This window comes from Hibiscus syriacus, unplaced genomic scaffold (assembly GCF_006381635.1).
Source record: "Hibiscus syriacus cultivar Baekdansim isolate YM2019G1 unplaced genomic scaffold, ASM638163v2 tig00004045_pilon, whole genome shotgun sequence".
Taxonomy (NCBI): Eukaryota; Viridiplantae; Streptophyta; class Magnoliopsida; order Malvales; family Malvaceae; genus Hibiscus; species Hibiscus syriacus.
Window position 1 is genome coordinate 180812 of NW_024061996.1, and position 14218 is coordinate 195029.

The window sequence follows — 14218 nt, forward strand, 5'->3', positions numbered from 1 at the left end:
CGCAAGCAAAAACACTAGGAATAAAGGAAATAAACGTGAGGTTGGGGGTAGTTCTAAATGACTGGAAGTGAAGAAGAAAAATAAAGATTTTAAACTCTCATCGACATGTTTTACAAATTGGTTACGGAACGCAAAATTCAACACACATCTTGAGAGTAGCATGATGCATGGAGAGGGCTCTTTTCCTTGCGTGAGAACGGAAGGCAAGAAGGATCACTGCCTGTAATGGGAGCGTTGGAAACAATTACAGAAGAGGTTATAATACCGGATGGCGAGAACGCTAACCCGAATCTACCCCAGTAAGGGTGTGCTCTTGAATTTTATTTATTTAATGGTTAATATTATCTTTTGGAATTGTCAGGGCGCTGGTAGCCCAACTTTCAGACGTTATCTTCGAGAACATTGTTGGGAAAATAGACCCAGAATTATTGCGTTACTAGAAACCCGAATTAGTGGTAATGCTGCCGAGAGGGTTATTCGGACGTTCGGTTTTCAGAACTCGTTTAGAGTTGAAGCTCTTGGTTTTAGTGGTGGAATTTGGCTTCTTTGGAAAGATGAGTTAAATGTTGAAATTTTATCTATTTCACCTCAGTTTATTCACAGTATATGTTGGTCGGATGCTGTAAATAGATGGTTATATTTTACTGTAGTTTATGCGAGCCCTCAAGTGGAGAAACGCAAGTTAGTATGTAAGTATCTTATTAATATTGATCCAGGCGAGAATGAAGCTTGGATTTTGGGTGGTGATTTTAACTCCATCATTCGGCTCGATAAAAGGGATGGAGGTTCATGTCGTGGATCAAGAGTCAGTAACTTATTTACAAAGTTTGTGTTTGAGTTGGGGTTATTCGAAGTGGGCTTTCGAGGGCTGAAGTTTACGTGGAGAAGAGGCAATCTTTGTAAACGTTTAGATCGATGCCTTATGAATAGTTGATGGGCGGATATTTTCTCGGGTACTGTGTTGTTGCATCTTGATAGGGTGGGTTTGGATCATTGCCCTCTTCTCCTTAAAGCACAGAAAACTACGAGAGTTCAGGGGAATCGACCTTTCCGGTTTATTGCTGCATGTAAAGACCATCCTCAGTTTAAGAGTTTCCTGTCGGAAGCTTGAAATAATGAAATGGATGTTTTACACAACATTAATTCATTCCAAATCAAATCTAATGATTGGAATATAAAGGTATTTGGTCACATAGGGAGAAAAAAAGGGTTGTTGGTCCGTTTACGAGGTATTGAAAGAGCGCTTATTTCTTGCTATTCTCGAAGATTGGTAGACTTGCAGTACATGTTGAAAAATGAACTTGAAAATGTACTACAACATGAGGAGAGTTTGTGGCTTCAAAAATCAAGAAACCAATGGATACTCCTTGGGGATAAAAATACAAAATACTTTCATGCATGTACGATGCTTAGGTGTCGCCATAATTACGTAAGAGCTCTCAAGGCTACGGATGAAAGTTGGATATCAGATCAAGAAGTTATTTGCTCGATGGAAGTAAATTATTACAGGGATTTATTCACCAGTAGCAAGGTAGACGGAAATGTGTATCCGATTAAGGGTTGTTTTCCTGTAACCCCTGAGTCAGATTTGAGTGGGCTTACGAGACCTTTATTTGTGGAAGAAATTCGGGATGTGTTATTTAGCATGAGTCCACTAAAGGCACCCGGAGTGGATGGATTTCACGCTTTTTTCTACCAGAAAAATTGGACTACAATACAATATGGTGTATATCGATTGATTAAGACCATATTTGAAGGAGGTGATTTTGATAATGAACTCAACCGAACTCTCTTGGTGCTTATCCCAAAATCTAAATCACCGAAGTCGTTTAGTCACTTTTGACCTATTAGTTTGTGCTCAGTGCTTTATAAGCTAGTTACTAAGATCATTGTGAATCGACTAAAACCTTTCCTGAGTCATCTTGGAGACTCAAACAAGCTTTGTTCCTGATAGATCGATAACGGATAATATTATTATTGCACAAGAGGTAGTCCATTCCATGAGATTGAAGAGACGTAAGATTGGTTATATGGCTATTAAAATTGATCTTGAGAAAGCATATGATCGTCTTGAATGGCCTTTCATTGATGATACGTTGAAAGAGCTTCGCATCCCGGACAAACTCAGGATACTTATCATGCGATGTGTATCTTCAGTCTCGACCCAGGTACTTTGGAACGGTGCTATGTCGACATCTTTTAATCCATCACGAGGGCTTCGCCAAGGTGATCCTTTATCACCTTACTTGTTTGTGATGTGCATGGAGAGGTTGGGGCATGCAATAGCTGGAGCGGTAAACAATAGTAGGTGGAAACCTATTCGCTTGTGTCGTAACGAGCCTGTTCTCTCCCATCTATTCTTTGCATATGACTTGGTACTTCTTGCCGAGGCTTATATCGAGCAATGTAATGTTATACGGGGTATTTTGGAGCTATTCTACAATTCTTCGGGTCAAAAAATAAATATCAAGAAAACTACTATTTATTACTCAAAGAATGTGGATTTGGATTTGAAGAATTTCATTAGTGCTTCTTTTGGCTTTCAAGAAGTTTAAAATTTGGGCAAGTATTTGGGAGTCCCTCTGTTACATTCTCGGATTACGAAATCTTCGCATAGTTATATTGTTTCAAAAGTCCGTGACAAGCTCACAGGGTGGAAGGAAAAATCTTTGTCCTTGGCTGGGAGAATCACTTTGGCGAAAGCAGTACTTTCGTTAATTCCTTCTTAATCAATGCAATCAACGATGCTTCCAAAAGGGATATGTGAAGATATAGAATGGTTAATTCGGGGTTTTATTTGGGGTCGTGCTGAGAATAGAGGTGGAGTACCTCTTGTTCGTTGGGAAAACATTTGCAAACCAACAATTAACGGTGGCCTGGGTCTACGAAAATTAAGTGTTCAGAATGAATCTTTTCTTAAGAAACTAGCTTACAGATTGGTGGTTAATTCGATAAGCTATGGGATAGAGTGTTACGCTCTAAATATAAATGGGTGGGATTGATCCCCGAATCCATTAATTATACGAGAAGCTCGCATGTTTGGAAGGGTATTTCTCAAGTATGGAATGAGGTGCGGTGAAGTTTTGTTTGGAATATTGGTAATAGTTGTAATGTAAATTTTTGGAGGCAGGAGTGGCTTAGCGACGTGGGACCTTTGGCGAGCTTTGTTGTTAATATAGTAGAGCGAGATAATCTTCCACGGCAGTCGGTTTCTTCTATGGTGGATCATAATGGTCAATAGCGTGGGGAATTCTTTATTGATAAACTACCGAACACCATTCTTCAACGTCTGGTAGCAACAATGCCCCCTCGACAAAGCTGTCGGATAGATGCACTGGGTTGGAAATAGAGCGTTGATCGGAATTTCTCTGTCAAATCAGCTTATGAGTTGAGGCGGGGAATCTTAAATGATGATACGCATAAAGTGTGGGAGGTGATATCAAAGTATCGTGGACTCCAGCGGATCAAAATTTTCTTATGGTTGCTAGCGAATGATCGGCTTCTTACTAATTCAGAGCGAGTACGACGACATATGGCCACAACTAGCAACTGTGGAATTTATGGACAGACGGGTGAAACACTGGACCATCTTTTTCGCCAATGTCACATGGCTATGGCTATTTGATCATCATTAGTTAAAACTGAAAAGTTAGAGGATTTTTGTACAAGGGATATCAAAAACTGGATGCAAATCAATATCACTTCCCCGGGGTTTTATGCACGTGAGGATAATGATTGGGACTTACAGTTTGGTTCAATCCTTTGGTTAATCTGGAAACATCGGAATGGTAGAATCTTTGATCTAGATTACTTTGAGCATGAGTCCGTATTAGAGAAGAGCAGGCGCCTCACTCTTGAAGCTAACCGTGCAATGGAATCATCTTTACCAACGATTCATCTTTCTCACCGTCCATGTACTATACATGATGCTTGGCAACCGCCTCCTCACAATTGGTGTAAAATTAATACTTATGCGTCCTGTAACATAAGAAGCGGATTTGCATCATGTGGAGGTGTTTTTCGATCTTCAAATGGTGGTTGGATGTTTGGATTCTCAAAAGTGATCGGAATATGTTCTATAGTTGAAGTGGAGTTATGGGGTATCCATGAAGGTCTTTCTCATGCTTGGAATCTAGGAGAGCGACTAATCACGGTGGAAACAGATAGTTTGGAGGCTGTCCGGATGTTAAAAGTAAATAATAAGAGAGGCTTGATCTTTACTCTTATTGACCATGTGAATGAGTTGATTAACAGAGATTGAAATGTTGTTTTAAAGCACATAAGCCGGAATGCAAACAAGGTGATGGATAGACTAGCTAAGATTGTCGCGACTAGAGGAGAAGTTCATATGGTTTTCTCCACCCCACCATTGGAAGTGATTGATTTTATCCAACAGGAAGCTGAAGATTACACGTTGACAGCATGAGCTTAATCATCTGTAATTTATCCTTTTGTTCACAAAAAAAACTAATCATTTGAGTAAATTTCACCACATTTTGAATTTAACTTATATAACAATATCACCATAAAATCAAAGATTTTCAATGATTATAAGATTCAAATTTGAGACATTTTAAATTAATCACCGAAAGTTTAATCACTCAATGTGAATTTTTTTCATTATACTTAATTTAATACACACTTATATCATTATTAAATTGAAAGTTAATTTTTCACTTTATTTAGAAATAAAAAATAATTAAATAATTCATATATTTTTATAAAACTTATATGAAATAATTAAAAAAATATATTTATAATATTATAAAAAATATTTATTAATTTTTTAAAATCCAATTAATTATGTATTTAAAATAATATTATTTTTAAATTATCTATTTAATTTTAAATAATTTAAATTTAGGGTAAATTATATGTTTACCATCCAACTATTACTTTGGTTCCACACAATATTATTTAAAATTAAATAGATAATTTAAAATTAATATTATTTCAAATAAATAAATGAGATGATTTTAAAAAAATAAATAAACATTTTTAAAATATTTTCATAATATTATAAATAAACTTTTAAGAATAATTTAATATAAATTTTATAAATATATAAAAATAATTATTTAATTATTTTTTATTTTCAAATAAAGTGAAAAATTACTCTTTAATTTAATAATGATACAAGTAAATATTAAGTTTGATATAATAAAAAATATTCGTATTATAATTGAATGGATAAACTTTTTATCATTAATTTAAAGTGTTACATATTCAAATTTTAACCATCGAAAAATATTGATTTTTTGGTGATATTATTATACAAGTTAAATACAAAATATGATAAAATTATTATAAATGACTAGCTTAATTCAATGATTGAATGCCTTGTATTTCATGTAAGAGGTCCAGGTTCAATTCATGCTAAGAGTAAGAATAGTTTATCTTTTATTTTATCCTCTTAATTGGGACATGTGTAACAATTTAATTGGTTGAATAAAATTAACTAAAAAATACTGATAGGAAATAGAAAAATGATTTGGATATTAAAAAAAATAACATGTCATGCCACATCACATTATCATTTATGATATGTTTTCTCATGTTGTAAAATTGGTTACTATTAGGTGCTTACTTGTTTTGGCTTCCATTTTTTATTGGTTACTTTTCCAACTAGATGTATATAACGTTTTTTCCAAGGAGATTTATATGAAGAAATCTACATGGATTTACAGCCTGATTTTTACGGTTAGGGAAAGTATAAGGTCTATCGACTACAAAAAAATCACTTTATGAATTAAAACAACATCTAGACCTTGAAATTTAAAGTTAACAAATGATCTTTTGAATGTTGGTTATGTACAAAGTAAATATGATTATTCCTTATTTACTATAAAGAATGGTAAAAAGATTGTGGTTATGTTAATATATGTAGACGACCTTTTTATTACTGAAAATTACCAAGAATTGATTGCAGAGTAAAAAATTTGTTGCATTAGAATTTTAAAATGAAAGACTTGAGTAAACTAAAATACATCTTAGGCATTGAGATTATAAGATCAAAAAAGAGTATTTACTTAATCAGCGCAAATATGCCCTTGAGTTAATAGAAGAATCAAGGCTAGGGGGAGCTCAGCCAGCAACAATGCCTCTTGAATTAAATGAAAAATTAACTACAATAATTTATGATGATGTATGCAAAGGGTTAAATAATGAAGATGAGTTACTCTCTGACAAGTTTTTTTCAAAGGCTTATTGGAAGGATTATTTACCTCACGCATACAAGACCGGACATAACCTTGTTGCATATCACTTAAGCTAGTTTGTGCAACAGCCTAAAAAATCCCACTTGATTTGTTCCTTGAGGGTGGTAAGTTACATCAAGAGGAACCTAGGGCAGGATGTTTAGTTAGATGCCAACAAAAAATATGAATTGGTGGTGCATTATGATTTAGACTAGGCGTCTTGCCCTATGACAAGAAGGGCAATTTTTTTTGGATAATTCATCAATTTTATTACCCCCAAAGAAGCATAGAATGCTACAAAAAATATAGATCACAAGACATTATATACAAACTACATACAAAAGAGCATATCAGTTTTAATCTAAACCCCATAAAATACAGAGGTTAAAGTTAACTCTATCAATCCTATTAATGTTCTTCCCCCTAAGTTTGATTCTTATACATTCATTGATGCAAGTTAGGAGGTCGTCATTGGTTCGGGAACATCCTTTAAAAAAATTTTGGTTGCACTCTTCCCACAATATATAAATAGAAGCACGCCATGCGAGCTTAAGGATAGTTGATAAGAGAGACTTTCCTTTCCAAGAACTATAAGCCCAAACAAGCAAATCCTCCCATGATGAGCAGTCATTCTTGATGCTGCAGAGTAACATAATTTTGTTCCTAAAAAAAGAAATAGTGGGGCAGTCGATGAACAAGTGATTCCTAGATTCCATTGTATTGTTGTAAAGCACACAATTCCCTTCAGTGGTGATCCCCATACACTGCAGCCAGGGTATTGACATCCAAGCAATTAGACTATGCTTGGGGATATATTGAGAGAAGCATATCAGTGAATGCCAGGGAACCTTGTTTTCCTTCACCCTAATCTCTAGCCAAATGTCTTTAATAGAAAATGCACCATTCGAAATAGGGGAGGTTGCTTCACTGCGTAATTTAAGAATACAGTTGAAACTCCAACTAAAACTTGCTCTGCTTTCCATTTGGAACAGATCACTGTCCTTGATAACATATGCATGGAGCTAAGCAATCCATAATGATCCCTCTCCAGCTAGCAAATTCCTTATAAGTTTGATCATACAAGCTTTATTCCAAATTTTAAGGTTTTTCAGACCAAGACTACCCTCGAATTTTAATTGACAGATTTTTGCCCAGCTGACTCTTGCACCTATAGCAGATTTTTCAGAGCCTTTCCAGAAGAACCTAGAGCAAAGCTATTCAATTTTACTGATTATTTCTTGAGAAAGAGGAAGCTGCCTACACCAGTAATTAGCAATACTGAACATGACTGCTCAAATAAGTTCTAGTCTTCCAGCATAACTCAGATTTTTACCAGACCAAAGAGTGAGCCTTGCTTTAATATTTTCAATAAGAGATTCGCAGTCTTTCTTAGAAAGTTTACGAGTAGTCAATGGGATTCCAAGGTATCTAACTGGTAAGTAACCATAAGTGAACCCAGTAGCTTGTTTAATATACTCGATGCTACTGGATGAAATTTCAGCAGTGAAGAAAGTACATTTAGCAGTATTTAAATTCAAACCGGACATCTCATAGAAGCTTTCAAGGATAGTAATGACACCAATTACTGACTCAACATTACCCTTATAGAAGATTAATAAGTCATCGGTAAAGGATAAATGAGTGATCCCTACTTTTTTGCATTTAGATTGATAGCTATAAAGGCCTCTTGCAACAACCTTATTAAGCATGGAAGAAAGAATATTCATTGAAAGAACAAAGAGGATGGGTGAAAGAGGGTCATATTGTCTTATACCTCTTTCTACCTTGAAATAACCAATTAGACTCCCATTGAAGGAGATTGAAAATCTAGCTTGTGTGAAGCAAGCTTCAATCCAGTCAATGAATCTTTGAGGTAGATCCAATGCTTTAAGAACAACATATAAGAAGCCCCAATGAAGAGTGTCAAATGCCTTTTGAAGGTAAATTTTTAGAGAACATCTTGGGGAGATGACTTTTGTTCCATAACCTTTAACTAGTTCTTGTGCAAGTTGGGTGTTATCAACAATGTTTCTTCCTTTGATGAAAGCAGTTTGATTTAAAGAAACCATTCCAGGGATAAGAGAAGTCAGTATCTTAACTAAAATCTTGGTGATTATCTTGTAAATGACTAAACAGTAGGATATTAGCCTGAAATCTTTGATCTTGCTTGGGTTTGGGACTTTAGGGATAAGGGAAAGTGTGGTAGCATTGAAAGCATGAAGCATTTTAGATTGCTGGAAAAAATATTTGGTTGCTCCTACTACATCCTCTCCTACAATGGACAATGTCTTTTTGAAGAACAGAGGAGTGTATATGTCTGGCCCCGGGGCTTTGTCATTGCCTTGGTCAAAGATAACTTCTTTGATTTCTTCAGTGGTGACATCTTTGATGAGATTAGAAGAATGCTCAGGAGGCAGAGAATAATTAAGAATGTCTTTCAAGAATTTATAGTCACAGCCTTTGACTTTAGAATCAACACTCCCAATTAGATTCTTATAGAAAGCAATCACTTCAGAAGCCATAGCGTCAAAGGATTCTAATCTTAATCCTTGATCATTAATGAGCATTTGGATAGTTTCCTTCTTGTTCTTAACAACTACTACAGAGTGGAAGAATTTGGAGCATTCTTTGATCCATTGAATCTTGGCTTTTTGTTTCAAGAACATGAGCTCGGCTTCTTCAAGATTGAGTAGATCTTTTTGAATCTGAAGCTCTTTGTCAATAGTATCAGCTCCATTTAAATAGAGAATTTGATGTTGTTCCAATTCAATTCTCTTAACCTTGACCCGGGTGGTTAATTCACTATAGCATGAACTATTGAAGCTCCTAAGACTTGTCTTAAGGCGCTTGAGTTTGAGAAACAAAATTAAAATTGGATTGCCGAAGACAGTAGGATGCCAAGACTGTTCAATTATATTCAAGAAAGTAGGATGGAAGGTCCAAAAATTGAAGAACTTAAAAGGTTTGGGGTGGTTAATAGGAGCATTTTTGGAGAACCATGCTATTGCTATGCAGCGATTAGAGACACCTGATGCTAGGAATTCAACAACAGAATTTTGGAAAGTAGTAGCCCAATTAGCATTAATTAGAACTTTGTCTAACTTCCTAGCAAGGTAGGAACTGGATTGCTTGTTACTCCAAGTAAAAATAGGGCCAATGTAGGGATGATCATGGAGGTTTAGCTCTTGAGAAATATCTTGAAATTCTTTCATTTCTGGAGTGGAAATAGGATATAAGAGTTCATGGTCAGAAGTTTCATCTAGGTGTAAGGTGATGTTAAAATCATCACCTAGCATCCAGGGAAGGTGGCCAATGTTTCTCTCAAGGATATGAAGTTATTGTCATAACTGTCTTCGAATGATGCTGTCATTACTTCCATAAATAGAAGATAAAACAAAAGGGGTTCCTAAGTAAGAACCAGTGGCAGTGATGATCTGATCAGTAGCTTGAAGAATATATAACTCTATATTTTTCTTCCAAAGTATCCATACTCTCCCATTGACAGCATAATTGTAATTCGAACTAACATACCAATTTGATAATTTTGAATAAAAAATAGATATGGATTTCTCCTCTTTGACTCTAGTTTCCAGCAAACATAAAATATCAACTTTATTCTGAGAAGCTCTATGAATTACCTTATCTTGCTTTAGAGGATTATTGAATCCTCTAACGTTCCAGAAGCTCACAATCATTGTAAAGGAGAGCCTCGAGAGGGACCTGCACCCCCAGCTACTGAACTTTTAACTTTTTCCAGTTTCATATTCTTTTTCAATTTGAGTTCTTTGACTAATTCTTCTACTCCCTTGGATGCAATTCTACTTGTCCTTTGAGGCACTTCAAGGTTTGTAGAGTTTTCATCAACAGAGTTTAGGAGTTCATATCTATTACTTGAGCCAGCAAAAGAGGCTTTTTCCTTGGCTGGATGTCCTCGAACTTTTTTAGGGAGTGAGTTCTGGTTAATAAAAGAATCCTCTTTAGATGAAGAGGTCGGCTCAGTGGGATTAGTAACAGTTACAATTTCTTTTCCTGGACAGCCATCAGGAGGATGTGAAGTTACTATATTAGAATCTACATAAAGTGGTTCAGTTATAGCTTCATTCTGTTGAGTAGCTTCAATAGGAATTTTAGTAGTGGCAAGTTCCTGAGTCTTATCTGATCCTACTAAGGATTGGATATTGTTAGAATTTGCTCTTTTCTTCCAAACTTGTACTAAGCTGGGATTAGAGGAGCTTTTGACAAGGCAGTTCTTTTCATTATGGCCAAATTTTCTGCAATTCCTATATCTAGGAGGCAGCCAAGGAACTTCAATGAAAAATGAGGTGGTAACATTATCTTTAAGAATAACATCAATAGATTTTGGAATGTAATCATCAACACTAATTTCCACACAGATCTTTGCAAATTCAAGTCTAGTCTTGGAAGTTGTTACAGAATCCATCAATATAGGAACACCGATACCACTTGCTATGTAACTTAGACCAGCTTGGGATTAAAGTTATAAAGGGACATTGTAGAGATAAACCCCGATAGGTATTTTAGCTAAATCAAAATGCAGACGTTTAAGAAAAGGTTCCTATTTTCAAAGAATAAGGGGTTTATTGAGTATGTGCCAGGGGCCATTTTCAATAACCCAATCCCTAGCTGATTCAGATGCAAAAGAAAAGATGTAAAGATTATTCCCGGCTAAACTCACCTGAACTCGTGAACCTTGCAAAGCTTTTGTCCACAGAGAGTCCACAATCCGTTGCATCGTTGTAAAATTTGGTGTTGGCTCGAGGAACTGCCACACTAAAGATAATTTCCATTCGGAAATTCTGGCTTCTATGATCTCTGAGGGGGGTTGATTGTTGGAATACTGTCTTTGATTGAGGGGGGATGAAAATTTAGGGATTGGCTTGATGAACTCTCGAAAAGTTTCCTCCAGTCCATCTAAATGAAAGAAGAGATTTGGAAGAAAAGAGACTTTAAAACAGGTTGCGAGAACGAAAGGGTCACCGAAGACACGATGGAATTTCCCGATTCCGTTAGGCCTGCTAACGTACACTCAGAGAAAGACACTATCGTGCGCTAATTTGAGGGATTGCTTATGAGGTACATTTTTTTGGAAGGGCAATTTCTGGTTTCTATGTTAAGCTTGGGAATTCCTTGATTTTGTGGAAATCGGAAAAAAAACACGGTGGTTAGATTATCTACCAAGACCGAGTATAAAAGCATGGTTGTAACTTCAACAGAGCTAGTTTGGCTAAATGGTTTGTTGTCTAAGGTTGGTTTTAAAAAGAAACAACTGATTAAACTGTTTTGTGACAATAAAACAACGATACAAATAGTTGCTAACTCAATTTATCAAGAGCGAACAAAACACATTGAGATTGACAACCAATTTATCAGAGAAAAGATACAAGATTTTATCAACATTGAATTTATCACCTCTGCATGACAACAAACTGATATCTTCACAAAGACTTTAGGCCCAGAGCAATATAATCGCCTTATTTTTAAGTTGGGGGTTAAAATGTGCTTTATCCGTCAACTTCTTTTAACCCCCAACTTGAGGGAGAGTGCTAGAAATAGTTAAAAGTTTGTTAGTTACTTATTTTTTATCAGCTTGTAACTACCAGAGTTAAAAGGTTAACTTGTTATGTAAACTGCACAAATATGATTGTTACTGTAGATGTAATTTTTATCTAGTGTGAAATAAAAGAAAAAGAGTAAGTATTCTGCCAAGTTTTAACAAACTTCAACCCAACAATCATCCTATCATCATTGTCCATTTCCCTAGGTCCTTTCGTTATTATTTACTATTTCACACGAGTTCACATGCAATTCCTTGGGGGATTCTAAATATGTAGTTGAGGGTTGTTGAAACAAGATTCTTTTAGGCTATTTTCGGAAATCCAATCATATAATAAAATTCGGAATAATCATCCAATCCTATAATATAGAATTTGTAATGTTCCCAGCTATTGACTATTATTCAAAAAAGTTGGTGTGAAACAACATCATGCATAAATTCTAGAAAGGAAATCAAGAGTGTAATCCTTTTAGAAAGGGAAAAAAACAAAATTAGAAGGGATGATCATTATGTGTTAAGCGGATGATAATAGATGGTATAAAATAAAATCAGTTAATATAAAATTAGAAAATGTTATAATTTAAAATTTTATAAAGAGTATAACTTTTAGAATGAATTGGATTATATTTTAGTTTGAAACTAAAAGTTAGCGTCGTAACATTCTTGGTTATAATTGAAATTGTTAATAATAAGTAACTTTTTAGAGTAAACAAATAACATTTTAAGTTAAAATTATTTGTAATATAACATTTTATTATAATTAAAATTATTATTAACTATATAATATAATATTTTAAGTTAAAATCCAATCTATATAGTAGGACCCACCTCCAAACTAAAGCAAGCAAACAAATTGAAAAATTAACAATTTCTAGTTCCGTTTTAAAAGCAGCGGACACAAGAAAAGTTTAATTTCACGTAAAGGAATGATATAAAGCGGTAATGTTATAAAAATTATAATATTTTCGGTTGATAATAATTTGAAATGTTAATTTTTAAAAATTTTATTAAATCGAAAATAAAATGTACAATAAAAAAATATTAACGAAAAACTAATAATTTAGATCGTGTCTAATCGAAAATGATATGTTTTCTATAATATTTTAGTTAAAGTCTCTTATCAGATGTTCCTTATCCTTAAATTAGGTTGCGGATTAGATTAAAACTGCAACAACTACCTTCTTCCATTTTCCATCTCAACAAAAACAGGCAATCTCAAGCCTTAAAGAGAAGGAATAGAACATGACGAGACAACAAAAAAACAGGATAAGATAAGCCCCTAATAAAGTTATATTAAGAAATGCATGGCGTTTTCTCAAGAAGAGGAAGAAGAATTCTTCAGCTCTCTTCGCCTCTTTGCAAACACTTCTCCATGTCTCATTATCCAAAACCTTTCTATTTCTTCGGCTTTCCGACCGGGGATCCTTCCGGCAATCAACCCCCACCTGTTGCAGTAATGTCACATTTGCTATCGTTAATGTTTTAGAAAAATAATTAAAGAAAGATGGGCAGCCTGCCCTTACTTGTCTCCGACGAGTTTATACATTCTATAAATGAGATCTTCTTCTTGTTCAGACATGTTTATGAACTCCCATTCAATGCTGCTCACCTCTGTCATAAAAGAACATCAATAAACCAAACCCAGAAAAGTATATTACAAAATGGAACCATAAAGTTGTACTGTATTGCATGTACCCTGAGAACAGCAGCTATTGGTCTTGGCTTGCTTCTGTTTGTCCATCTGTTTTAGCCCTTTGTAGAATTGGTGAGGTTAATGGAAATGATGAGAATGGGCAATTAATAGTTACCTCTGAAAAGGGAAATTTATAATATAAAAAAATTGGGATGGGGCATTGAGAGATGAGGTTCAAGGCTTTCCCTTTGGGGGGAACAAAAGCAACGAACGACAGGTCCTACCAAACAAACAAATATAAATGGGGTTGACTTGTAGTTGTCTGTGTTAAAGCCGTAAGCAACCCACACACGTGTCTAAGTCTTGTCTCTGCTTCATGGCACCACCATCTAAGATGGCAGCACTGCCATTTATCTTCCCTATACAACATTTTTCATTCTCAATATATGAATTAATTGGGACATAATTAGTATCTAATATCAGTAGCTGCTGCTTTAATCTTTGTGAAAATATTAATTGATGGCATTAGGATTCCAGTGAGGTTGAGTCCAATTAACTTAATCCAAATCTAAAACAAAGTCCATGTATTGGTCAAATACTACAGAGGTTCATTTCTTTCCTCAAAAGTTGTGCCGTTTTCTCTGGGCATGGCATGTTTGTGGAGAGAGCAGACAGCTAACTAAGCTGATCCAATTAGTTTCTGATTAACAATCATTGAAAGGGTGAACCTTGGGATGGCAGCTTTGGAAAAGATCCTTTTGAAGTATTATTTTGATAGATCAACTTTATGAGATTTTGAAGATTGAGTGATCA

At 35.0% G+C, this 14218-nt stretch overlaps 2 protein-coding genes across 2 annotated transcripts; both read right to left on the reverse strand.

Annotated features, from left to right (window-relative positions):
• Positions 1-9888: 9888 nt before the first annotated feature.
• Positions 9889-11005, reverse strand: LOC120188062. Its single transcript, XM_039191600.1, has 2 exons — positions 10894-11005; positions 9889-10682 (listed from the first exon to the last, which is right to left on the reverse strand). Exons 1-2 carry the CDS (start codon positions 11003-11005, stop codon positions 9889-9891), a joined length of 906 nt encoding a protein of 301 aa, XP_039047531.1.
• A 2082-nt stretch (positions 11006-13087) lies between these two features.
• On the reverse strand, positions 13088-13528 carry LOC120188072 (transcription factor CPC-like). Its single transcript, XM_039191610.1, has 3 exons — positions 13468-13528; positions 13296-13383; positions 13088-13217 (listed from the first exon to the last, which is right to left on the reverse strand). Exons 1-3 carry the CDS (start codon positions 13511-13513, stop codon positions 13088-13090), a joined length of 264 nt encoding a protein of 87 aa, XP_039047541.1. The 5' UTR covers positions 13514-13528.
• Positions 13529-14218: the final 690 nt, after the last annotated feature.